This window comes from Canis lupus, chromosome 1 (genome assembly GCF_011100685.1).
Source record: "Canis lupus familiaris isolate Mischka breed German Shepherd chromosome 1, alternate assembly UU_Cfam_GSD_1.0, whole genome shotgun sequence".
NCBI classification, from domain to species: Eukaryota; Metazoa; Chordata; class Mammalia; order Carnivora; family Canidae; genus Canis; species Canis lupus.
This window is the reverse complement of record NC_049222.1, coordinates 72,262,630-72,285,871: the sequence shown is the minus strand read 5'-3', so window position 1 is coordinate 72,285,871 and position 23,242 is coordinate 72,262,630. Positions and strand designations below refer to the sequence as shown.

The 23,242-nt window shown below is 49.0% G+C and overlaps 2 protein-coding genes and 3 non-coding genes across 57 annotated transcripts in view; 4 read left to right on the top strand and 1 right to left on the bottom strand.

Moving 5' to 3' along the window:
* Positions 1-23,065, top strand: part of C1H9orf3 (aminopeptidase O (putative)) — a 332,909-nt gene extending 309,844 nt beyond the window's left edge. For 7 of the 48 annotated variants that reach the window (XM_038526871.1, XM_038526878.1, XM_038526868.1 and 4 more), the window contains 3 exons: positions 1,231-1,347; positions 17,905-18,047; positions 22,534-23,065. In XM_038526871.1, coding sequence (XP_038382799.1) covers positions 1,231-1,347; positions 17,905-18,047; positions 22,534-22,869 — 596 coding nt within the window. In that variant the 3' untranslated portion in view covers positions 22,870-23,065. The other 41 variants (XR_005354002.1, XR_005353991.1, XR_005353999.1 and 38 more) reach the window with 31 other exon arrangements.
* Positions 20,764-23,242, bottom strand: part of FANCC (FA complementation group C) — a 289,596-nt gene continuing 287,117 nt past the window's right edge. For all 6 annotated transcript variants that reach the window (XM_038526897.1, XM_038526893.1, XM_038526894.1 and 3 more), the window contains one exon: positions 20,764-21,803. In XM_038526897.1, the coding sequence (XP_038382825.1) occupies positions 21,249-21,803 (555 nt within the window). In that variant the 3' untranslated portion in view covers positions 20,764-21,248. The remainder of the gene's footprint in view (positions 21,804-23,242) is intronic.
* MIR23B (microRNA mir-23b) lies at positions 21,349-21,402 on the top strand. Its single transcript, NR_049239.1, has one exon. It is a non-coding gene; the product is annotated as a microRNA mir-23b (primary transcript).
* MIR27B (microRNA mir-27b) lies at positions 21,576-21,638 on the top strand. The gene has a single exon (NR_049240.1). It is a non-coding gene; the product is annotated as a microRNA mir-27b (primary transcript).
* On the top strand, positions 22,086-22,147 carry MIR24-1 (microRNA mir-24-1). Its single transcript, NR_049241.1, has one exon. It is a non-coding gene; the product is annotated as a microRNA mir-24-1 (primary transcript).

Below are 23,242 nucleotides of genomic sequence, written 5' to 3'. Positions count from 1 at the left end.
AGACACACAGAGAGAGGCAGAGAGCAGGCTCCATGCAGGGAGCCCGATGTTGGACTTGATCCCAGATCCCGGGATCACGCCCTGAGCCAAAGGCAGACGCTCAACCACTGAGCCACCCAGGCGTCCCCAGAGTAATAATTTTAAAACCTTGACTTTAAAATAAGTATTTTTCAGTTCCTATAAGATGTATCTTAAATTTATTTTTTCTTCCATTTGTAGTTTGAGTAGTGCCCTGTGCTGCAGTGCATTACATGCAGTACAGTATTGAATAAGACATTTTAAGTTCTTGGATTTCATAAATACTATTTGCTCAGAAATTTTCATTGTTTTTATGCCATATGAAAACATCTTCCTCTATGCCTTTAAGTGATAAACACCATTTTTTTAACCTATCCTGTATGAAAATTCGAGAATAAGAGTGACCTTATGCATTGTGTCTGTGAGAGATTATACATATATACAGACTTGTATGAAATTACATGTACAATCATTTAAAAATTTTTTTAATGGAATAGTAAACTTACAGTTTTTATAATGGGACTGTGAGACATGGTTCTTATTTCCATTATGTGCCCTTTATTTCTTGGTGTTACATTTGCAAGGTTTAAGTGGTAAAGAAACCATGAAAACTGCTTATTTCTTTTCTATGTGTTCACTTAAGATCAGATGTCTTCTTGAATTTTTATCTAGGTTAAATGATATTTTTTTGGCATACTACATGCCATAAAGAAAGAAATGGAATAAACCATGATAATGTTTTATTAAAATACTTAAGCACAGTTTTTATCATTTCAGAGTGTGTATATATATATTAAATTGTGTTGCGTATCTTTAAAACATCACATTGTACAACCTAAAAATAAAAAGATAAACACTGGATCTTTTGATCTGCTCTAAATATAGAACTGACATGAAAAGCCACAGAGAATAGGGCTTTTTTTAAAAATTTTTTAAATTTATTTATGATAGTCACACAGAGAGAGAGAGGCAGAGACATAGGCAGAGGGAGAAGCAGGCTCCATGCACCGGGAGCCCAACGTGGGATTCGATCCCGGGTCTCCAGGATCGCGCCCTGGGCCAAAGGCAGGCGCCAAACCACTGCGCTACCCAGGGATCCCTGAGAATAGGGCTTAAAAGGCCCCAGTGTCAGTGTCTTTGGGGCATAAGCCCTGAGGTTTACCAAGGTCAGGTCTCCAGTCTGTTCACAGGCTTTTTGGTGTTTGCCCTTAGCTCCTTCCAGACCAGCTTGTCTTGCTTCTGGAGCATCTCTTAGAGCAGAAGACTCTGAACCCCCGAACTCTGCAAAGCCTCGAGAGGACATACCAGCTCTCCCAACAGGATGCAGAGGTAAGCAGGAGTGCTCTTGGAGTTTGAACAGTGGGCCCTCGTTGTTGATGAAGAGTGATGGTCCTATTGCACCCCAAGATGCTGACACTGCTCTTGCCATTAGAAGCATCCATGCTGTGTGCTTCTGAGTGAAGAACAGGTACTTTATGCAGTGTAGACTGCTCCCCTGTTCATGCTTGCTCCAGCACGGGGCCTCTAATCCTCGTTGTCACCAGGGTATGTTGAGGTCCTGAGTTTTCTGAGTTTTTCCTTTTACATCTTAAATCGTAAAGACCAACATCAGTCTCCTAAAGGAATGAGCAGATAGGGTGGAGTGTTCTTGAATTAGAAACTCAGACGGGTCATTTTGTGCACGAAGGTGGCGCCATCCTGCTGCATATTAAGGAAACTTGGCTCAGATGTGCCAGAACTTCTTGGTTGCATTCAGTTAGGACAGGAAAGGAGCCATGTGTAAAGGAAATGAAGACTAAATCTAACAGCCGTGGTTTGAAAAGCAAAATTGGATTCTTGCGGGAAAGCAATATGATGTGGTTCATAATATCTTTTAGCTTACTTGGAAGAATGCAGGGTGAATCCTAAGATGAATTCCACAAGTTTTTATATATGTGAAATAGTAAATATTTATTGTATTAAGTCATCTGAAACAAAAAAACAAGCACGCACTCAAAAAAGAGAAAAACTCTCTTATATAAAACTCCTAAAATGCAAGTGAGCTTGGTTTGTGTTCAATTGAAATAACTGAACATTGAAACCCGTCCAGTGCCATGTGGCCGCCTGTAGCCACCCACAGTTCTCGAGTGCTTGATACGTGGCTGTCGTGAATTGAGAGGTGCTGTGAATTGTGTGAAATGCACCATGGATATGAAAGACAGTGTACAATACAAATCATCTCATAATTTCTTCTTATTGATCACAGTGTCGAAATGATATTTTGGATTTGTTGGGTTAACTAAAATATGAAAACTAATTACACAATCACTAAAATGGAATAAAGCAGGAAAAGCCCACTCATTATTATTAAAAGGTAAGATGGACATTGTTACACTTTTGAAAGCCCCATAAATTCAGGAGTCAATGGTAAAACTCCAGAGAAGACACATGTGGCTTTTCACCCACCTGAGCATAGATCAAATGTGCAACTGTTGCTCTTTATTTTAACTCTTATACTTTTGTTTATGGGAGTTTGCAGATGTCAGCCTGTTATTTTTAATTAGTGCTTAAAAGATACTTTTATTTATAGGCATGAGGTTATGTTTTAATCAGAGCCGAATTCTTCTGAAATGCCAAGCCCCTGTGACTGGCAGCGGACAGGCAAGGGCAGGTGGATCAGAGCAAGCATGGGGCACCTGTCACTCTCTGCCCAAAAGCTGCAAGGTGCAAGACCCTGTGTTCCCCCTTGTTGTTACTTTTAAAAACTACAATTTAAAAAAATACACAGCACTCCTAGCTGCAGGCTGATTTGGCCTGCTTTCTCCAGAGCTTGTTGGCCTCTGCTCTGGGACATGCAGGTTGATTGAGGTCAGGGGTGGGCAGGGGCCAGATGCAGGAGGGCCTTGAGGCTGTGGAGCGCAGTTGGGATTTTTTTTTCTAACAGTGTGCCTCCACCCTGCCTCTTTCCCAGGTTCTCTGAGGTCCTGGCATGTGGTTACACTGACAGCTCGTCTCCTTGTGAAGTTTCCTTGAAATGTCAGTCAGAATCAGAAAAGCAACAGGATTTTGGCTAACCAGGCTGTTTTCTAGAAACTTTATTAGTTAAGTGTGATTTTTTTATGACATTGATTAGCAGGAATTTATTTTTTTTTTTTTTTTTTTTTTTTTTTTTTTTTTTGATTAGCAGGAATTTAGTTGAATAACCATCTGCCTTTATTTTAAGTGACAGAACATTTCATGGGAGGAAGAATTGTTATTTGATGGGAAGGTTTTGAGGATTCTGACTTTATTTTCAATGGTTCTCCTTGGCCTAAACAAATCCGGATCGTCCCTTTCAGTCATTATCAGAGCTTTTAAATATGTCCTAAATGGCAATCATTGGAAAGTTGGCCAGATTTGCTGGAGTGTGGCAGGCCGTGTATGGAGCATGCCTGTGGGAAAGGGCTCCGGAGTGACTTGCCTGGCACAGAACAGTGTGAGTTATGGCCTGCTGCTCTTTGTCCAGGGTGCTGGGACCTGGGACCAAGGCTTCAGCCCCAGGGACTGCAAGGACTCTAGCACAGAGGAGGGGTGCTCGTGCCAGCATGGGGAGGGTGTACAGGGAGTGCAGTCCCGCACATTTCCCAGGTGTACGGAAAGGCTCCTCTTACTCTTCTTGGATGGGCCTTTTTCCTGAGAGCGGATACATAAGTCCCTTTTGACAAGGGAGCTTACTGCTCCTCGCCTCACTGCTGCGGCATCTCCCAGCTGCTGGAGCCGTGGCTCCGGCTGCTCCTGCCCCCACCTACCCAGGGCCCTGCAGCACAGCCTTGTTGGCCGGGTGGTGCACGGTCCAGGCTCCCTCCACCCTCTTGAGTATTCTCAGCCATGTAAGACACCTGTCCTACTGTGACTTGGGGCCCCCTGTCCTGTGGCTGCTTCAGCTCCTTTGCTGTTACCTCCCTGGGCCCATCCCTTCCTCTCTGTGTGTGGGCAGGCTGGTGTGGTCCCACTGGGAGGTTTATTTTTAATTATCCTCTCTAGGTAGCCTGGTGTCTGTTAGCAACTTACTGCTTCTGGGTTTCAGCCATGTTCCCAGAACGTCTGCTCTGTGAATCAGGATTTCTGAGCATGGCGCCTAGGCCCATGTTGCAGGTCAGATTGGTGGGTGTCGGCCTTCTGAGCCCCAGTCCAGGTTACATGCCCCCTGGCTTTCATGTGCCTGCGTCACACATGGCGTGAATACACAGTCCTGCTCTGTGGGGGAAGGGATGCCATGTGCTCCCGGTCCTAGGGGAAGAGTGCTGGAGGACAGGGGTCAGCAGAAGCCGGGCAGAGTCGTGCGTGTCATCATGGGCCACTTCATGCCTCGCCTGCAATTCCCCTTGCCACCCTCTGAAACGTGGGGCACTAGTGGGGGGGATTTTCATCTTCCTTAGTCTGAAAAGTAATCATCAACCATTTTTTTTTTTACATCCTGAGCTAACGAAACTATTAACCATGTGTGGGGCTGCTTTTAACCAGAATGGAAAATGAGCTGAGGGCAACCTCAATTCGCAGAAATACATTGTTTACAGTTTTTTTTTTTAACATATTGGTTCAACTAAAGAGCCATGAAAGTTAAAAAAAAAAAAAAAATAGATGTCTAACTGATTCTCGGGACAGAGGCTATTTTATTTTCTAAGATCCTTTTCTAAATGATGACTTTCCTGCCCTCTTAGCAGGTCTCTTGAACTGTAGCATCGCTGCCGTGGTTGGGGATGAGGATCCACGCAGCTCGGCTCTGGGACCTTTCTCCCCAAGGGCCCCTCACATGACTGTGAAGTTAATTTCTTTCTATAGACTACAATTGAGCACTTCATAATTAGGGGCACACCTCAGGTGAGTTCAGAAATTCAGAATCAGTACCTCAGCATCTTATCTGGCTTAGATGGGAGTAGAGGGCATTAGTCAGAAAGGTCCCCAAGGTGTTATGCTCTGCTCTGGTGCTTCAGTTGGTAGATTGAGCCAGAAATTTCATTCTCTGAGGGAGACAGTTACCAGTGTCAGCTGCTCCCCTCATGTGTTTGGGGAATTACCGAGGGCCGAAAGGAAAGGTCTCCTGAGTTAGGTCACAGTGGGACAGCTGGGCTGTCCCCTTTAGTCTCCCTTCAGGGGACAACCCCTCATGGTCAGCCACCAGCAGGGAAGGATAGTGCCTGCCACTGGCCTCAGGAGTGCCTCTGCCATGCCTTGATCTCTTAACACCCCAGCCAAGCACCTGATCCTGGCTGAGGCACTGCCTTGGTAACAAGCTCCACTTGAGTCCCAGGCTCCCGAATGGCTGGTGACCTCCAATAGCCACGTCATCACCTTCCTGAGCTCTGTCTTCCTGTCTGCACAGCAGTCTGGGCTGGACTGTAGACTTCCTGGCTTTTATGGCCACAACCAAGTGGCAAAAAGTTTCATGAAACCAGTTTTACATTACTATCTTTTCCTATTTCATTTTCTTTAAAAATGTGCGTTGCAATAAATTGCAGTAAATTGATTTTATGAGTCACCAAATGGGTCGCAGCCCATAGTTTGAAAAATGCCGGGCAGGATGACGTTGCTCCTCCTCACAACCCCCCTGCTTCCTTCCTGCGGACCATGGCCAAGGATCCTGAGCTGCCACTGCCTCAGGATGAAAATGGAACCATAAACCCCTTCCTCGTGGGATGGGACTGTTAACAACATGATGTGAGAAAATGTCTGCGAGCATCCATGACCTTAATGTAATTTCTGTTCATGTAAGACCCACAGTCTCTCATTTGTTGTGAAATGGTCTAGTTTTGTTATTTAGCTGAAACACACTTTGTATTATCTCCTTCCTTTAACCTGTCAGGGAGAGAGAAAAGCGTAAGTTCCCTGTTAGGAGCTCCTCAGCATCTGGTCACAGAGTTCTTAGTCTAGGGGCAAGGTGAGCTGAGGGGGTGGTGGGGGGAGAACTTGCTCTAAATCACGGTTTCCCAACCTTGTTTGTTACTTCCAACATTTGGGCCAGGGAATCCTCTGTTGTGGGGTGGCTTGTGCATTGTAGGAAGGTGAGTATCCCTGGCCTTGACCCATGAGAGGCTGTCAGGAGTGCCACCCACCCACCCCCGGCTTGGCAATCAGAAGTGCCTCCACATAGGACCAAATGTCTCCTGAGAGAGAGAGTAACACTTGTTTAAGAGCCCCAGCTCTGCAGCGCCCGCTGATTCACAAAAGGCAAGTTTTTCCTCTGATCTAATGAAGTGCCTGACAGTTGGTCACAACACAGTGTGGAGGAGCTAGAAAGATAGTTAACAATGATTAACGGCTACCCCAAGTCCACTGTACTCTTCAGGCTTCAAAGGATGTAACCTTGGGAGAGGTGAAAACAAAACCTCTCTCCGGGAAGAAGAAGGAACTTCTAAAGTAGTAGTAGCAAGTAAATCTGAGGAAGCAGATTAGCAAAGAGGTACAAACCTGTTTGACCACTGGAACCCAGAGTAAGCCACGCCAGCATGTAAGGTTCCGCTCCGCAAAGGACACGTTCAAGGTTGATTGCAAATGGAAAAACATCCAGCTTTTCAGGTCTTCCCCACATCACTGCCTTTCGTCTGGTTCCTGCTGAAGAGCCCTGAAGAGTTCCAGGAAGAGCCCTGGAAAACCCACTAAGTGGCCCCTTCCCATGGTGGGCTTCACATACGTGAAGGGGGCGTGATTTGAATACACTGTTACCAAGAGAACTCATTGTTTGCTTGAGGTCCAGAGGGGATGATCCCAGGAGTGCCCTGGTCTGAGGACTCTGGTGCTCATTTCTGATTTCATTTGGGCCCAAAGCATAGTTTCTGTGAATTGACACAATTTCATGATTCACAGATCTTGGCACGTAAAAAGGGCAGAGAATAAAAACATAGCCATGTGTCACGTCTCTGAATCCAAACTGATCCATTGCTGATTCTGCCCATTCCTTTTAACGCTAACACTCCTTCATTCAAGGGAGCCTTCGCCTGCAGAGTCCAGGTCTGTTCCTGGTCACACGGAGCACCCCGCCCCTCTTCCCTCCTCTGGTAGCTTATCCGCAGCGCTCCAGCTGCCAAACAACTAAAACACTTCTGTTTTGTTTTCCACACAGAACAGTTTGGAGGAGAAATTAGTTGTCATCTCTTCAGGCTGTTGCCACGTCAGGATGCTGAGTTGGTAACATTTATTAAAATGCAGCGTCCGGAGCCCTGTACTTCCTTCTGCTATGGTCCAGCTCCATGCACTGTCTGCACAGCAAAGCAGCAGATGCTAGGGCCTTGCTGGTGTCATGAGGGCAGCACGGTGCAGGGATGCCTCTTCTCCTTCCTCTCAGGGGCAACGCACACACCCCAGAACCTCCCCAGGTCCTTACCCAGCATTGTCTGGAGGAGGCACCATCCTGGCCCAGAGCCCCACAAAGGCAGTTTGGGGATTAAGTATAAAAAGGGAGCATTGTGGAGAGTCAAAATGATGTGTGGCAATTAGCAAGGTGGTTTTTCAGGGTGAGATAGGGAGTTTCTAGAAACACCTGTCATATCCAGCATTCAGCTGTTTGTCACAATTTCTTTGCAGGGACGACCAGTCTGTCTTGGTGGCCCCGTGACATGGTTAAGCTCAGGCTGCAAATCAAGAGGTCGAATGCTGTTGAACCCCAGCTTTAGGATGTGAACTATAGTGTGAATTAATACCCATTTTTAAAAAGGCAAGACAGTGCTTTGGGCAGGAGGCACTTCTCTGTCTCTCTGACACAGGGTTGTATAATTCATTTTCTAGAGTTTTGAAAGCTGGACGGAGTGCACATCGAAAAATGAGATTGGGGTAATTTTTTTAGTTGCTTTTTAAACCTTGTGCCTTTTATGTGGGAAAGAACGGAGCTCTTATATAATTCTTTAGTTATATTTGTGTATTTTTTCCTTGTCGTATTTGGTTTATGAAACAGTGTTTTAGAACATTTCCTTCCAAGTCTGGAAGGTATCTCTAGGTCTTTCTTGGAATTTTCTTTCTTACTGAGTTCAGTGCCCCTGGAGTTTTTCTGGGGAAATCTTACAACAAATAAAGTGTCCTCTGCTACACTATGATAAAGGAATTTTTCAAAAACTGATCTAAAATAACAGTACATAAAAACTTTCATTTGTCAGATAATATTCCTCTCTTGTTCCTGAGGCCAGGGATTGTGTTTTATTTACCTTGAAATTTTCTCGTGTGTGAAGTCTGCTCAAATGTGTGTTAAATGATGAAGATTTAAAAAAAAATAAGCCACTAATGGCATAATGTGCTCATTTTTTCTTAGAAGAACCATTTAAATAAACACTTAAAATCAATTCATAATATTTATAACTCATCTGTAAATAGAAGAAAAAGGAAAAGAACATTCGGTAGAGGGGCTTTTAGCCACAGGTTCAGCCAGACTTGATGAGAAAAGTTCCTACTCTCTTACTGTTCTTTGTTCTTGCCATTTGGCGCCCTGCAGCATGTGGTACAGAAGCTTCCTATGCCCTGCCCCCGCACCCCTGTCTACAGATTTTCTCAAAAAGATAGAGATGAACACATTTTCTGGGGTTACAAATAACATTGCCTTATTATTGCTCTTTTGGTAGAGCCCCAAGCCCCGCTACATCACATGTCCCTTTTAGCTTTAAAGGGCTCACAAGTGAAATCAGCATGGGGTTTTGTTGGTGCTTCTGGGTTCTGTATACCTCCATCAGGAGTTTACATATTCCCTATTCTGTTTCTGTGCTGAAGTCGTCCACAGCAAAAAAGCGCACCATTGTCTGTGAACACTGCCATTGTTTCCCCACAGCTGTAAACAGCCATATTCACATGTAAAATGTCCCATAAATACCCTAAAGAAGAGGGCTCACTTTTGTCAAAATGCTGTCTTTCCAGATTGCTTTTCTCCCCTCGGGTGCCTTGTCTGCATCCTTTCCCAGCTCTCTAGTTCCGTGGCACACCAGGAGTTGAGAGTTGGGGTCATCTGGCCTTCAGGCAGTGAAACCCATGTACCACACAGAGAATGCAGGTGCTGCCTGAGGTGTGCGGGGAGCCTTCCCCAGGGCAGATGCTGCAGGGCAGGGGGCAGTGCTCTGTGGATCCCACAGCATTCCTGGCAGTGTCCATGCCTCTTAGGTGTGAATGGTTGTGCCGGTACCTGATAGCAAAGAGAAAATTACTGGATTTCAATTGTTTAAAAAATTAAAGAGCTCCCATTTATATGCAAATGGTAACATTCTGTGTGTCAGTGTGTGAAATTTAAAGATCGGCTCAACTTAATGGGGTGGCACCGAGACCGATTTTTTTGAGCTACTTGGTCTGCATGTTGCCACACTGCAGCCTTGAACTGCATGGAGCCATGTTGCATAGACTGAGTGGTCTTGCCCATCTGTGGGTAGAAGCGGCTGACCATGCTGAGTGCGAAAGTCCACAGGCCCTGGTGGAGCCAGCCAGCTGGAAACGAGAGCCCGGCCTGTCCCCTGGCTCTGCTGTCAGGACACCAGGTAATTTCCTCAAGAACAAACTCTGTAGAACAGCGTCCTTTGCTGAAACAACCTTCCCCAGCTTGACTCTTGGGTTGTTTTTAGCAACAGCTTTAAGAAATAGTTCACATACCATACAATTCACCATTTAAAGTGTATAATTCAATGGTTTAGTGTATTCACAGAGCTGTGTAGGCAAATGATTGCAGAGCATTATCATCATCCGTCAAACCCCCAGACCCCATAGCCGCCGTTCCCAGCGTGACCACCCCCGCCCTAGTCCTGGCAGGCACCCTCCGCTGTCTAGATTTGCCTGTTCTGGGTGTTCGTGTACACGGAGCCCTGGATGATATGTAACCTTCAGTGACTGGCATTTCATTTCACGTCCTGCTTCCAGGAGTCGCCCGTGTTTCAGCGTAGATCAGCACTTCGTTCCCTTTCCATTGCCAGATATTTTCGATTGGGTGGATTACAGTCGTTACGGACATGGGGCCATTTCCACGTTTCAGCTGCTGGGAATAGTGGTTTCATAGGGAGGGTGTTGAGAAGAAATAGGGACTAAAGAAAAGGGGGGAGAGGGCTGAAATTTTCACAGCACATGTCGTATGGCTAGAAATGGGGCGCCGGCACCTCCTCGCTCAGGAGCTGATATGTTGCCTTCCTTCTGCGCTTGGATGTATGGTCCTTGTCAGGGTTTTCCGCTGCACCATGTTATGTTCTTTCACGCCACTCATCACGAAGGTATTGGTTCCTGGATTCTTCTGAGACCTTCTAATGAACTGTAAGTTCCAGGAGGGCAGGGGCTTGTTTTATTTAGCGCTTTATCCTCAGTCTTTTGGAGGATGACTTTTCTTGAGTCTCCAGTGACTGGAGTAGCAGCTACCAGCATCTGACCTGACAAGGTGATGGGAGTAGGGAAACACCCCCTGGAGGGCCCATGCATTTTGCTGGACTCCGGGAGGCCCTCCAGCCTCGACTCTGCCTCAGAGGACAGTGAGACAAGGTGCCGGTAGCCCTTCTGAGCTTATCAGAGGAGGTAGCTCATGGCCTTGTTTTCTGTCAAGAGAAAAAAAAAAAAAGGCCTTTTTTTTTTTTTTTTTTTTCCAGTAAAGGCTGTGTGTCGCATGGTAATGAAAGAACAGGTGGAATGTGTTGTTTCCTAATTACAGACTTACATGTTGGAATGGACTGCCACCCAGGACTTAGTTGTGATGGGAAAGGAGGGAAAATTGTGCCATAGTTCAAGGTGGACCCAACATGGGCTCCCAAGTGCTACTTTTTTGAGGCCTGTTTCTGTTAGTAGCATTAATGGCATTAGATGAAAGGGCATGTCCACAAGAGAAGGAAGAAAGGTTAGAACTTGCCCAAGTGAACTCTGTGAGTACGGCTGCCTCTTAGAGCCCTTGACGTTTATCGTCACGTGTATCCTCCCCATCACTCACTGTGGGCATGTCAAATGTGAGGCAGTCCCAAACGATCCCTGTTTTGCATATTGCTACAGCGCTCATTATTTTTGGCTACAGCTGGTTATCACCAGTTGTCCGTAACCAGAACTTTAGGGACTGACTCAGGCGTGGGTAGTAGGAGTCCTGAGAAAGAGCAGAGAGCCTCCGATGCCTGTTTCTTGTCTACCCTGGGTGGAGGGGACCTGCCCACCCGGCTGCATGACTGCAAATGCAGGAACTTATAATTCCTTTTTATTTCAAAAAATAGCATTAAGGTTGCAGCTCTTTGGAGTAAGGAGCAGTGAATATGGGAGAGAGAAGGAGAAGGGCTAGAATCACTGTACGGATGTTGGGATCTTTCGTCTTCTCATGAGGTACCCCAGACCCTGAATAGACCATTACATGTACCCCTAAACAGAGCACTTGTTGGAGATGCTGTCTGTCCTCTGCAAGGGTCTTTGTGCTGCTGGGCGGCCAGATGGGCTTCCCTCACCAGCCATAGAGCCACTTTCAGGCAGAGTTAAATCAAATTTCAGACACAAATTGAAAAAGCAGGTTCATTTATTGCAGTGTTAGATTTATTAACTCCCAAAAGCCATGAGCCTTGGTCTTTCTGCTTAGAGATATAAAATGGAACTCTAAATGAGGTTTAATGGGCTTCCCAGATCATGTTCCCTAGACAGATTTTTGTTTTCCTTATAACAGTAAATTTTGAAATCAAAAAGACTGAAAAGAAAGGAGAGTACTTCCTGTCACAAATAGGATGGGTGGCATTCTTCAAAGCATTTTATGGCTTCCAACCGTGCCTTATAATTTCCAAGAAGCTGAAAAGCATTCCGAGTCTTTAAAAGTGATGCATTCATTCAGAAACATCTATCAGGCATGTACCATGGGCCAGGCATTGAGGCAGGGCCTGGAGACACCTGGAAGATGCCTAGCCCCTGTACTTGCCACACTTGTGTTTTAGTGTAGCTAAGATGTACACAGGCAAACAAGGAAATGCATCCCACCCCATGAGCACTGTGGGCTGAGCAGGTGCTGGACATGACTCTTAAAAGTGGCCCATGGGTGTGGGGTGCTCATGGACTTGGGCCGAAGAGGCGAGGTGAGGCCTGTGCACAGAGAAGATTCTGTGAGCAAACTCGGGTGTGCGGGGCTGTAGCAGTGCCATCTCGTGTCACAGCGGATACCCCTGTCCCCTCCCCTCTGCTGGCCCCTCACAGCCTGCTTGTTAAAAACCAAAGGCTATTAACACACTTCGGGACTTTCTGGGACGCACTGAGACTTTGATGGAGTTGTAGTCCATTAACAGAAGGGCCCCCGTGTCGCTGTTGCTAAGTGAAGGCATGTGGCCACACACCTAGGAAGCCCAAGAGCAGCGAATAGAGAAAAGAAAGAGTGCAAGATAATAATATATCCCCGTGGAATGCTGCTGTGAAGATCAGAAGCGAATTTGGCTGACTGGCTAGAATTTCATATTCATGGGGTTGTTTGTTTGGGTGAAGTCACACATTTATGATTTGTAGACATTTGACGATAAAGCAAGGGAAGCAACTCCCTACAGGAGCCACAGGTGCTTTTTCAGGCCTGGACACTGATGTGCACCAAACCAGACCCTGATCCCAGGACTATGGTGAAGGAGCCATGTGGCCCGTCTCCTCTCTCCATACGATGCTGGTGGCTCAGTGGCCAGGAGGACCAGGTCCCGGGGGGGTTAGCAGAGTTTTTAGAGCTGACCTCCTGTTCTGTGTCTGCAGCAGGGTCTGCTCAGCCTTTGTGATTTCATTTATTCAGGCATGAGAATTCTTCTGGGAGACACTAGTTTTCAGACTCGACCTCCGAGGAACCCAGGGCCCCCACAGAGGAGTTTACTGTTTAACTTAAAGGTGGTTCCTGCCTGACATAGAGGTTTAAACTACTTGAAGAAGAACCACTTTTTCTTTTCTCTGATTTGTCTTTAGAAGGTTCCAGAGTATGCTTCTACTAAAAGGAGAATTATGTTCCAGAAAGTTTTGAAAACCGCTTTAGAAAATGAATCTATTAGTTAATAAGCAGTCTTATGGGGAGCATTCCCAAAGAAGAATTTTTTATTTCTTTGAAAGAGCTTCATGGAAAACATTAAATTGAAGAAAAAAAAAAAAAGAACTTGAGGAAAAGCTACTAAAGAGCCTTGAGAATTACTAAACATGGGACCTGAGGTGTAGTGATTCACAGGGGAACCCTGACAACATGGGGAGACTAGGAGGGAGCTGGTTTAGGGGGTCACTCTTCCTAAAGATTGCATTTCCTTGATGTCGGGTCACCCACCCACGAGTGACATCTGTGCTGGGTCCACCGGCTCAAGAGACAGCTCTGCTTCAGAAGGAATTTAACCCGCAGGAAGAAGAGGACTCCGAGGCCCCACATTCAGAAACATGCTAGGTTTCCTGGCAGGACGGGGCTGAAAGAGGCCTGAGCTGGCTCACAAGGACCTCGCAGCTCCATGTCCTGGGACAGCATGCAGGTAGCTTTGAGGGATGAATGTTTACGAGCACCCCTTCCCCTCGCCTCCCTCCAGGACCTGGGTATGGACTTCGGGCCTCAGCAGCAGTCAGCAAAATGTAGCCAGGACAGCCGTGCTCACCCACTCACCCACATACCATCTAGGCTGCTTTGGCAGTACACTGGCAAATGGGCTGCTTGAAAAGCCAGAAACGCTTGCTGTCTGGCCCTTGACAGAATTTCCCAGTTCTTGTTCCAGAGTTTGGTAGGAAACGTGAAAATTCTCAGGTTGAGAAGAGATTAGGGTGAGAAGTAGGCTTGTTCTTCAGCAGTCTTTCTCTCCTGTTTCCCAGAGATGACAACTAAATGAGGGGGAGCCCCAGCACGTCCTAAAGGAGGTCACGGTCATATCCCAAAGCGGCCCCATTGAGTCGTGGAATGTGTCCCCTTGAGTCTGACACGTGGATTGGGAATACAAATGACACCCATGAGGCAGGTCCCATTTTTTGAAATCAGGGGAGCAGGCCAGAGGTACTGCAGCTCAGTGAAGCTCTGGGTCATAACGATGGCAGAAATGCTGTGAGGCTGTTCTGAGGCCCCGCTAAGCTGAGCCTTCTGTCTGCACAGGTGGTTTAGGAAATTCCCCAGTGCCCGGCCCCTAGGTGTACTTTCTGAATGACAGGAGAAATGCCACTTCCCCAGGCCTCTTTGCTCCCCACCAGGCATCCCTGCTGCTCTCCGCCTGAGAGCCCAGCCCTGTCTGCCTTCCCTCACAGGCTGCTCTGCCTCACACACCTTCCAGACCACCCTCTTGGCCAGCAGCCATCAATCACCTCGCTCTGTCATTTCACCAATTAACAATGCTTCCTTGAGAGGATACTCCCAAGTTTTTATAAATTCAGTAAATAACAGAACTTCTGAAGTAGAAAAGAAAGCCGGAAGCATGCCACTCCTGCTAAGGTGACAAGCGCTTAGTGTATGGGACTCTTAGTTGCACATACTGTGGTGACCCCAGTCAGTTTCCACAGCAGCCCACAGGAACCACGCTCTTGTGACCACCGTGGGGAGCTGGGCACGGTGATGGGGCTGCTGAGTGGCAGACCTGGGTTTCCAGCCTGGGGCCTCAGGCTCTGGGGCTCAGGGCACAGTGGGTCAAGAATCAGTCAAGTAGATCACCACCGAGCATAAAGAAAAGGACAGAAGATGCCAGAGTGAAGGGAAGGATTCCATGTGTGCGTGTGTATATGTATCACGTGCAGGATACCCTTGGATACACAGGTCGCGTGTCCGCCAGGTCTCCTGGGGGCTCAAGCCCATTGCTGCACATACACATGGCACATCTGGAGGAGGCCCTGCTGTGGGTCAGGGGTCCATCAGCCGGGAGCAGTTATGTGGATTATTGGAGGATTTTGTTTGTCACCTGAAGTGGGTCTGACATAAATCCTCTTCTGCACACCTACCTTCATTGTTCCCACCTCAGTTCTGAGACTTGCCCATCTGCACTCAACCCCAGAGATCCCATTTGTTCATGGACGCTTTGGAAACCTGGAAACTTCTGGGTACCCAGCATAGCCTTGAGGGGGGCGGGGTGGTTGATGGTGGGCCTGCTTGTCCCAGGCTGACAGGGCAGCAGGGGCAACTCAGGCGTGTCCTCGGGAGCAAGGCCTCAGGTGCCCTGCCCCTTGCTCTGCCACAGTGGCCAGAGGGACAGCGGGCCCTCGGGGTCCCTGGGCCTCTGCTCTTCACCCTCGGGGCAGCTCTGCCTCTCTTCCCTCAGAGACACTCATCCTTTTCTCCTCCCCTCCCGCCCTCCCCACTGCCCCACCCCTTCTCTGGCTGGCCAGCCACATTGATGGGATTCAGGAGTAGGATAGTGGGTGACTTGGGGCTCTCAGGTGATGCTCGGCGCGAATTTGGAGTGATGTGAATTTGAGTCCTAGGTCAAAAGGTCATTAAATGTTTTCAGCTCTACTGACATAACTAAAGTACAATAAAATGTAGATCTTTAAGGTGGTATTTGATAAGCGTTGGTCTGTGTGTGGGCCTGAAACACTGAAGCTCAGGGAGCAGAATTGGAGCCACAGAGGCTGCAGACAGGAGAGCCGAGCGTATGTGCACGTGGTGTCTGGTTGTCATCTCACTGAGGAAGTTAAAAGACAGTGGGACCACTACTCTGTTATTTAGGGAATAAGGACGAGCAGATCTTTGGAACAGACAGCCCTGTCCTCAGAGGCCTGCCCCACATTCTCTGGCTCCAGCTCCCATGGAGGAAGGAACGTGATACAAGTCTGGCGGTCTCTGTCGAGGATGATTCAGGTTTCTCTGTGATCTATAGAGGGAATATTCTATCCATGCCCACTTCGGAAATATTGCCGGGAAAAATTGAGTGCCATTTTGCTGCCAGCTTTTCAGGAGTACCCTCATCATGTGTGGTGACAAGTGGCCATGCAGAGTGGGTCCTGGATTTCGGAGATCAAAAATGAGAGTTTTCTTTGTGAGAGAAATAGGAAGAGAGAGAAAAGCTGTTTGCGTGAACAAGAAGCATCTGTTGAGCCCACAGCGTCACACAACACCCCGGTGAAGTCTTTTAAACATCATGTCACCAAAATATTGAAATGCAGTGAACTTTAAAGAAAAGACTTGTTTTTTCTCCTCCTCCAGGGGAGGAGACGTGGGCTGTGCTTCCTGGATGCCACATTGGCCTTCAGGGGTCAGAAGACTAGATCTCTTACTAATTGTGACAAAACTGTTCTTAACAGAAAGAGAAGTGTAAGTGCTGATTGCATGTTGGTGTCAAAGGGCCCTTTACATGGTCTCCTGGGCCTTCACCCATTTGTGGTGGGACCACCTGCTTCCTGCCTGCCTGAGGCCTTACTCTGCTGTGAAATAGGCCCTCATGTAAGCCTTGTTATTCCTGTGTGTGAGGATCAGGAAGAGGGGAGCATTGTGGTGTGCAGGTGCCAGAAGGGGTGCTCTTCTCTCAGAACCCCAGGCGGGCGCGGAGCCATAGTCCATCCCGCAGGGTGGACCCCCCCCCCCTTTGACCTTGCCGAGCTGGCCCCCGTCTTAGGCAAACTCACAGGTGGTGTCTGAGGTGTTTAGGTTACCATGACTGGGAGACAACAGCGAAGGGGCATTCAGGGGCTGGTTGGGTGCTTTCCAGGGGCTCGGGAGCTGGGGTCTGGTAGGTCTGGTGGGCCTGGTGGCTTCTGATTGGTGTAGTATGACGAGCTGGCTTCTCAGAGCTCTATTCACTCATCCTTTCTGTGAGAATATTTTAGGGGCTGCCCTTTCCCTTTTATGGTCTGTTCATTTCAGTTGGCTTTGTAGGAAAGAACATTCTGTGGAAGAGGGAAAGATTGCCAAGACCCGTCCAGTCCAGCCTCTTCCTGTTTGTTGTGATGCTCGGAGGCAATTAGCTCATTTCCATGGGCCTCTGGAATTCCTTTGTGGATATAACGTGTGTTGGCATCCTGTCCTTGGAAGTTCAAAGGGTTTGTTGCCCGCAACAGAGGGCAGCGTCACCAGCACCCCTGAGGGAGTGTGCTGTGGCCCAGGGGAGGGATGCTTCCCAGAAGAATCGTTTCTTCATTTCTGCTTGTTTGTGTGTAAATCTATTTATAGTAGATGAAAGGACAGATCTAGCCAGCAGTGGGTAATAATGATACAGTTTACGGAGCCTTAGCCAAAATGTTGACATTGCTTATATTATCCTGTTGCCACAAATGGGATGCAAAGTCTCCCTCTTTGAAAGGCAATAAAAACAGGGAAGGAAGGAAGCTTTTGAGGTGCTTGTAATCACTTCCATGTAGGGCTGGTGCTGAGCCAGTAGGGGAACAGAAAGTGTAGACTGCTCACTGGGTACAGTTGACAGGGCTTTGGGGCAGTAGGTGGGCCTGCGACTGAAATCCAAACACCAAATTCGGGTTGACTCTCCACCTAAAGAATGTGCTAGAAGTACCAGCAGAGACAGTTAGTGCTGGAACCAGACCCACATTGTCGAAAGGGCTGGGGTCCCTGGAAGATTCCTTCTGGTAAACCTTGAGTCAAGTGGATCTGGGCTGAACGGCCCCACAGTTGGCTCAGCTGTTTGCAGCAGGCTGCGTAGACCTGTGGCGCACGGCGGCGGGGGGCTGCTCCCCTTCCTGGTTTTCTCGGGAATATAGACAACTGTGTCACTGTGTTGTTCCAATCAACAGCATTGAACCATATTGGTCATTGCTGGAAATTAGGCAGCTGTGGTTTTAAAGGGAACCTGCGTGGACCGCGTACTTGCAGCGGTTGTGTGCTTCATGGCCCAGGTAGGTTTTGCGTTGATCTGGTACCTTGCAAAATTGTGTTTAAAAACATCAAAACACCCGAGACAGGTCCTTTCTTTCCCCAAAGTTGACAGGAGAGCCTTCCAGTGAGGACCATGGTTCCTTTCCTTGTAGAAGAAATGAAAGTAAAAACTTACATGTCGGGGACATTAATGTGGTTGAGAGAGTGACTTTTTTGCTACCACAGATTTTGTCCCTAAGACAGGCTGAAGAAACCCACAATTTGTTGCTTACTGGATTCTCGCTCCTTCCTGAAGGTTCGCCATCGGTGGTGTGAACTCATTGTTAAGCACAAATACACGAAAGCGTACAAAGATGTGGAGAGATTCCTCCAGGAGGATCAGGTGAGTTCCATTTTCGGGAGGTGGGGTCTTTCAGCGCTGCCCTCTCACTGCTCAGTGGACTTGGTAACACAGGGACCCAGGTGGTTAACTTCTTCACAAGTATTTAAACATTTAGAAGGAGGTAGGAGCTGACGTGACACACGTTGGACTCGTGTTCCCCCTCTGTGTCCATTTATGACATGAATCATACCCTTAACAGCTGCCGAGGTTGGACCAGGCTGTGGACCACTGTCACTACCACATGATGCACACAGACCTCGCGCAGCATTGCCAGGTCTCGGGTCAGGTGGTGTCTTAGCTGTCACAGTGTGTGTCCGTGTCTTCAGTGGCCCTACTGTAATGTGTGGAGGGGGAACTGGTTGGGGTGAGCCCCGACTAGTCAGGACAGACTGGTCTGTACCTGCACCAGCCACACCCACTTCAAGTGTCCTTCCTCCAAAAACTTTCCTCACTCTTCACAGGGGGGGCACGGGGGGAGGCAGTCACCTTCCCAGGAGCCCGCAGGAAGCACGGACATGCACAAACGTGCATGGGGATGCCCTCCTTGCCCCTGTGCCCCACCTACACCTGCTCCTCATGGCTGCATGGGCCATGGGCCATGGACTCTGTCAGCTGCTGGAAGGTGGCCTGCAGCTTGTTGCCATTAGCGTGACCATTGTGTGCTGCCAAGCAAGCCCTGTGCCAGGCGCTGTGGGCTGATGGGATGGAGCTGCGGGGTGGGGTGGGGCAAACAAAGGGACTCTTGAGAGGGCCTGAGGATGGGGGGCAGCCATTGAGGGAGGGCTCGTTCTTCCCACAAAGAGAAACTACATGACTTTGTAGCAGAAGAAATGTCACATTTGCACAGTTGGAGCAGAGGTGTTTGGAAACACAGGAACAAAATGTAATAGCAACTTAAAAGTTTCTTCTGAAAACCAAAAGTAACTGCTTTTTAGAACCAAGATCTTTGTTAAGAAGGATCACCATAACTCAGCTTTTTCAGGGGAGGGTTTTTGAGCCCCAGACTACGAAGTTTTTATCTTGTGCTCTCTTCAAGATCTTCCTTTTAATTTGCTCCAGCAGCATGTAATCCCTGGCATAACTCTCCTTGAAACAAGAGAAAAGGCAGAACCAAAGGGGCCTTTTGGTCTCCCCAGAACATAATTGGCTATTTTAAAACTGTAGGAAAAATGCAGAGGTGTGTCTGTGTAGCATTGTTTTTGAAACTGCAGCGGTGGTGGTTGCTGCCGGGGTGGGGGGCTGCTAAGGGGCCCGAAGCAGCGGCACCTTTTCCCAGGGGCTCGAGAACTCTTCCTGCTGGGGTGCCACGGACATGCTGGTGTCCCGGCACACTGCCCTGGGAGGCTGTTCTGCGACTGGTGACACGCACACGGTGCCTCCGGAGCTGCTTTCAGCCACGCATGTTGCTGTGGCAGGTATCGTGGGGACCTGCCTGCCCGTCACCCCTGGAGAATCAGTTGGATCACCAGGGCTCTGTGGGTGGGATGGCTGGCTGAGAGTTCCGTGGGGTTTAGTGTGAATGAGAGAGAAGGGACTTTAAGCTGGGGGTTTCTGAAGTACAGCTAGTCACCTGTCTCTTCTAGGGTCTTTGTAGTCTCCAGATGGCAAGATTGTGTGTAGGCAGCACATGTGTCCACGTGGATGCATCATTTCCTTTCTTCCCTGCTCTGCCTCTGTGCCCCACAGGCCATGGGCATATACCTGTATGGGGAGCTGATGGTGAGCGAGGACGCCAGGCAGCAGCAGGTTGCCCGCCGGTGCTTTGAGCTGACCAAGGAGCAGATGGATAGATCCTCAGCCCAGGTGGTGGCCGAGATGCTGTTCTGAAGAGGTGATTCTCTGCCTTCCCTGTCTGCCACTCATTGCTAACCGGAGATTTCTCATAGGAGCCACAAGAGCCAACAGCGAGGTGCTTGGTGGCTGGTGGCCCAGAAGTGCAGCCTGACCAGACGGGCCCTGCAAGCAGAGGCTGCGCACCCCAGAGCAGAGCTCCCCTTGGCACTGTTCAGGCCACCTAGGATTTTGTTACTTGGGAAAAACGGGTCAGAATTTGGAGTAGGTTTAGACAGTGGGCTGGGGAGGCTGGAGGACCTGCCGGAGGGCTCACGCAGGAGCACATTGCCGGGTTACCCCAGACCCTGAGCTCCATGCAGATGTGTGTGTACGTCGGTGGCCCCTGGCCGCCCATCTGCAGGAGGACCTGAGGGGCCCAACTGGAAGGCTGGAGGAAGGGCCTTGGCCAACGTGCGCCACGTGCTCCAATGCAGTGCTGTGCCCGGCTGCTTCCTCACCTCAAGTTGGAGCAGAATTTCTCCCTGGTCTACACTGGAGTGGGAGCCTTAAAGTATTTAAACTGCTTCCTATTAACTGTGCTTGGAGTTGGCCGGTTAGCTGTACATCCTAGCAGTTCATGTGTAAGTGGGTGTCTACGTTTTAGATGTCACGTCCCAGTGTGACAGGAAGCGTTAGGTAGAGTGGAGGGGTTGTGAGGCATTCCTGCAATAGCCACCACGGCTTCTGTCTTCTTCTCAGTTGTTCCCCAGGCATATGACATAATAGGGCCTAATTTTATATCTTTTTAACTTTCACATCAAATCTCAAGCATTTTTCATGTTTATACAGAATTCTTAATGGTTATTTAATGTTTTATGTGGATGTTCTTAACCGGTCGTCAGACTTTCAGCATGCTTCTGATGTTTTGCAGTTAACAAAACCGTTTCTAACATATTTAAGTATATTTATTTGAAAGGACTCTTGATACTAAGGAGAAAAAAGGGTTTTCTAAGTGTGATCCTGTTCTTGCAGAAGAGACCAGGAACTCTGCAACTGGGGGGGTCACGGCGAGCTCCATGGCTCTCGCTTCTCCGTCATGAGTTTTCAGGGTAGACCTGGTCACGGGGCTGCTCCCTTCTTGGAACTCTTCCTTCCTGTCCCTGTCCCTTGGGGATGAACGCAGGGCCGTGTGCATGCCCTTCCCCATAGCCCCTTCCCTGTGACGGTGGCACTTCAGTGGAGGTTGCCCTGACCCCGCACACTGAGAACTCAGCCCTTTCAGGGTGGAGGCAGCTGTTGGTTGCACTTTTCATTTCATGTCCCAAAGCTGCACGGGTGAGTGTGGTCACCTCTGAGTCCTGCTGTAGGCTAGGCCTCTAGGACTGCAGATAAAACACGCAACACGCAGAAGTCAAGGCCACGTGGTAGCTAGTGGGCAGACGGCAGCACCCGGCGTGTGCAGAAGGCAGCGTGTGCGGTGTGGGCTGTGAGCAGGTGCGGCACTGCTCCGAGTGCTCTGGCTGCTTGGGTTCCTGGCATGCTGATTTGTGACTTAAGATTAAAATCACATTGCCAGGGATTACCACGCATCCATGACCTGGGCTGCTCCTCCAGAAGCCGTAGTTCTCTCTCTCTGCAGTTCGGAGAACAGATGCATCTTGTAGCTCTTCTCCAGAAACAGAAGAAGCAACAGCCGTGGAAGATGCTCGGCGGCCCATTCCTTATGCCCAACCGACGACCTCTCTGCCGAGGTGCAGAGCTTAGCTGATTGGTGAACAGTGACTGGTTTCCGCTTTGTTCACAGTGGCTAAGTTCTGCACCTGAAGAGAAGGTGAGATGGGGACAGTTAAGTTGGAGCTGCTGGGGCACAGGCCGCCGCTGAGTGGTCCACTCCGTGCCGGGTGTGGTTCTGGAGGATGCGAGACCCACTCGGCTCCAAGGATGCGCTGTCTCCTGTCGTGGATGCGCGAGGGTACCCAGAGTCTGCGGAAGGATAAATCCACTAATTAGCCATCTGTCTGAAAGGTCAAATGTATTAAAAGCTGCAAAAGTTATTCTTCTCTAAAAACTAAAGCCAAATGCATCACCAAAAAATCAAGTTAAAACGATGTGAGCAGTTAGTTGCATGTGAGTAGGGCCGGTGCCTTCCAACCCCGTTGCGGTTTCGGGAGCGCGGTAACCTGTCTCTTGTGTTCGCAGCCCCAGCGAGTTGCGCCGAGCTGCCAGCGGGGGCACTGCTGCCCGGGCTGATTGGACCCGCCCTCCGGTGCCTACTGAGCTGATATCAGTTCTCATTGTACACACTGGCTCAGTTCAGCAGGAACAGGAGTCGAGCCCTCGAGCAAAAAGCCTTCCCCGTCTGTAAGTGCCCAGAGGCTCCAGAGCTGGGACCGCGCCCCCGCGAAGACGGCGCCCCTCGGTGTGTGGCTGGTGTGGATGCTGCCGCAGGCCGGGCGCTTTGCTGACTCGCAGGGGACGAGCCTCACGCGCGAAGGCAGGCCGCGGTTCGCACTGCCCCGGCCGCAGGCCGCACCCCCCTCAGCAGAGCGGGGCTCAGGCTGTGGGAGCAGGTGGAGCAGAGGGGGCCGGGAGCCCCAGCATCGGGGTCCTGAGGTGCAGGCGGCTCCACTGTCCTTCCACACAGAGGCACGGATTTACAAGAATTCCTCTGTCGTTCCCAGGCGGTAACTTTTATTGCTGTTTCCTTTTGCAGGAAAGGTCACAGCGAGATTCTTTTCCGTGCATGTGCACCCAGCCCTGGTGGGACCGGGGCCGCGTAGATGCTGGACGTCAGAGGAAGGGCAATGGGGCTGCTGAAGCCAGCAGCATTCACACCACAGTGCTTCTCTTCCCGAGGCTGCCGTCCCCGGGGCTCATGGAGCGCGTGGTGCCTTTGTGCCGCCCGGGGCTCACTGCCTCAGGACACGGAGTCCGAATTGGATCTCCTTCGTGGGGTGAGGGCACTTCTGTCACAGGTGATGAAAGCCATCTGAGATACATCGGAAAAGCTGCTGTACACTTCGCATATGGCTGCTCTGGGTATTTCTAGAATCCCAGGGAGCCCCAGAGCTTGTATCCTGGGACCATGGACACCGTCTGATATGCTTCTCTAGATCATTCCAGAAAGATTCTGCAGGACTGTGTTGATTGATAGGTCTGTTTAGATTTTTCCAAAACGTTAATATGCCCTCGTTAAAGGGGCAGGGTAAGAATCCAAGATGTATTAATAAAACGATGGATCACTATTTTTGTCTTCGTGTGTGTGTGTGTGTGTGTGTGTGTGTGTGTTTAAGACTTTAGTTATTCATGAGACAGAGACATAGGCAGAGGGAGAAGCAGGCTCCAAGCAGGGAGCCAGACGTCGGACTCTAGGATCAGGCCCTGGGCCAAAGACGTTGCTAAACCGCCAAGCCACCTTGGCT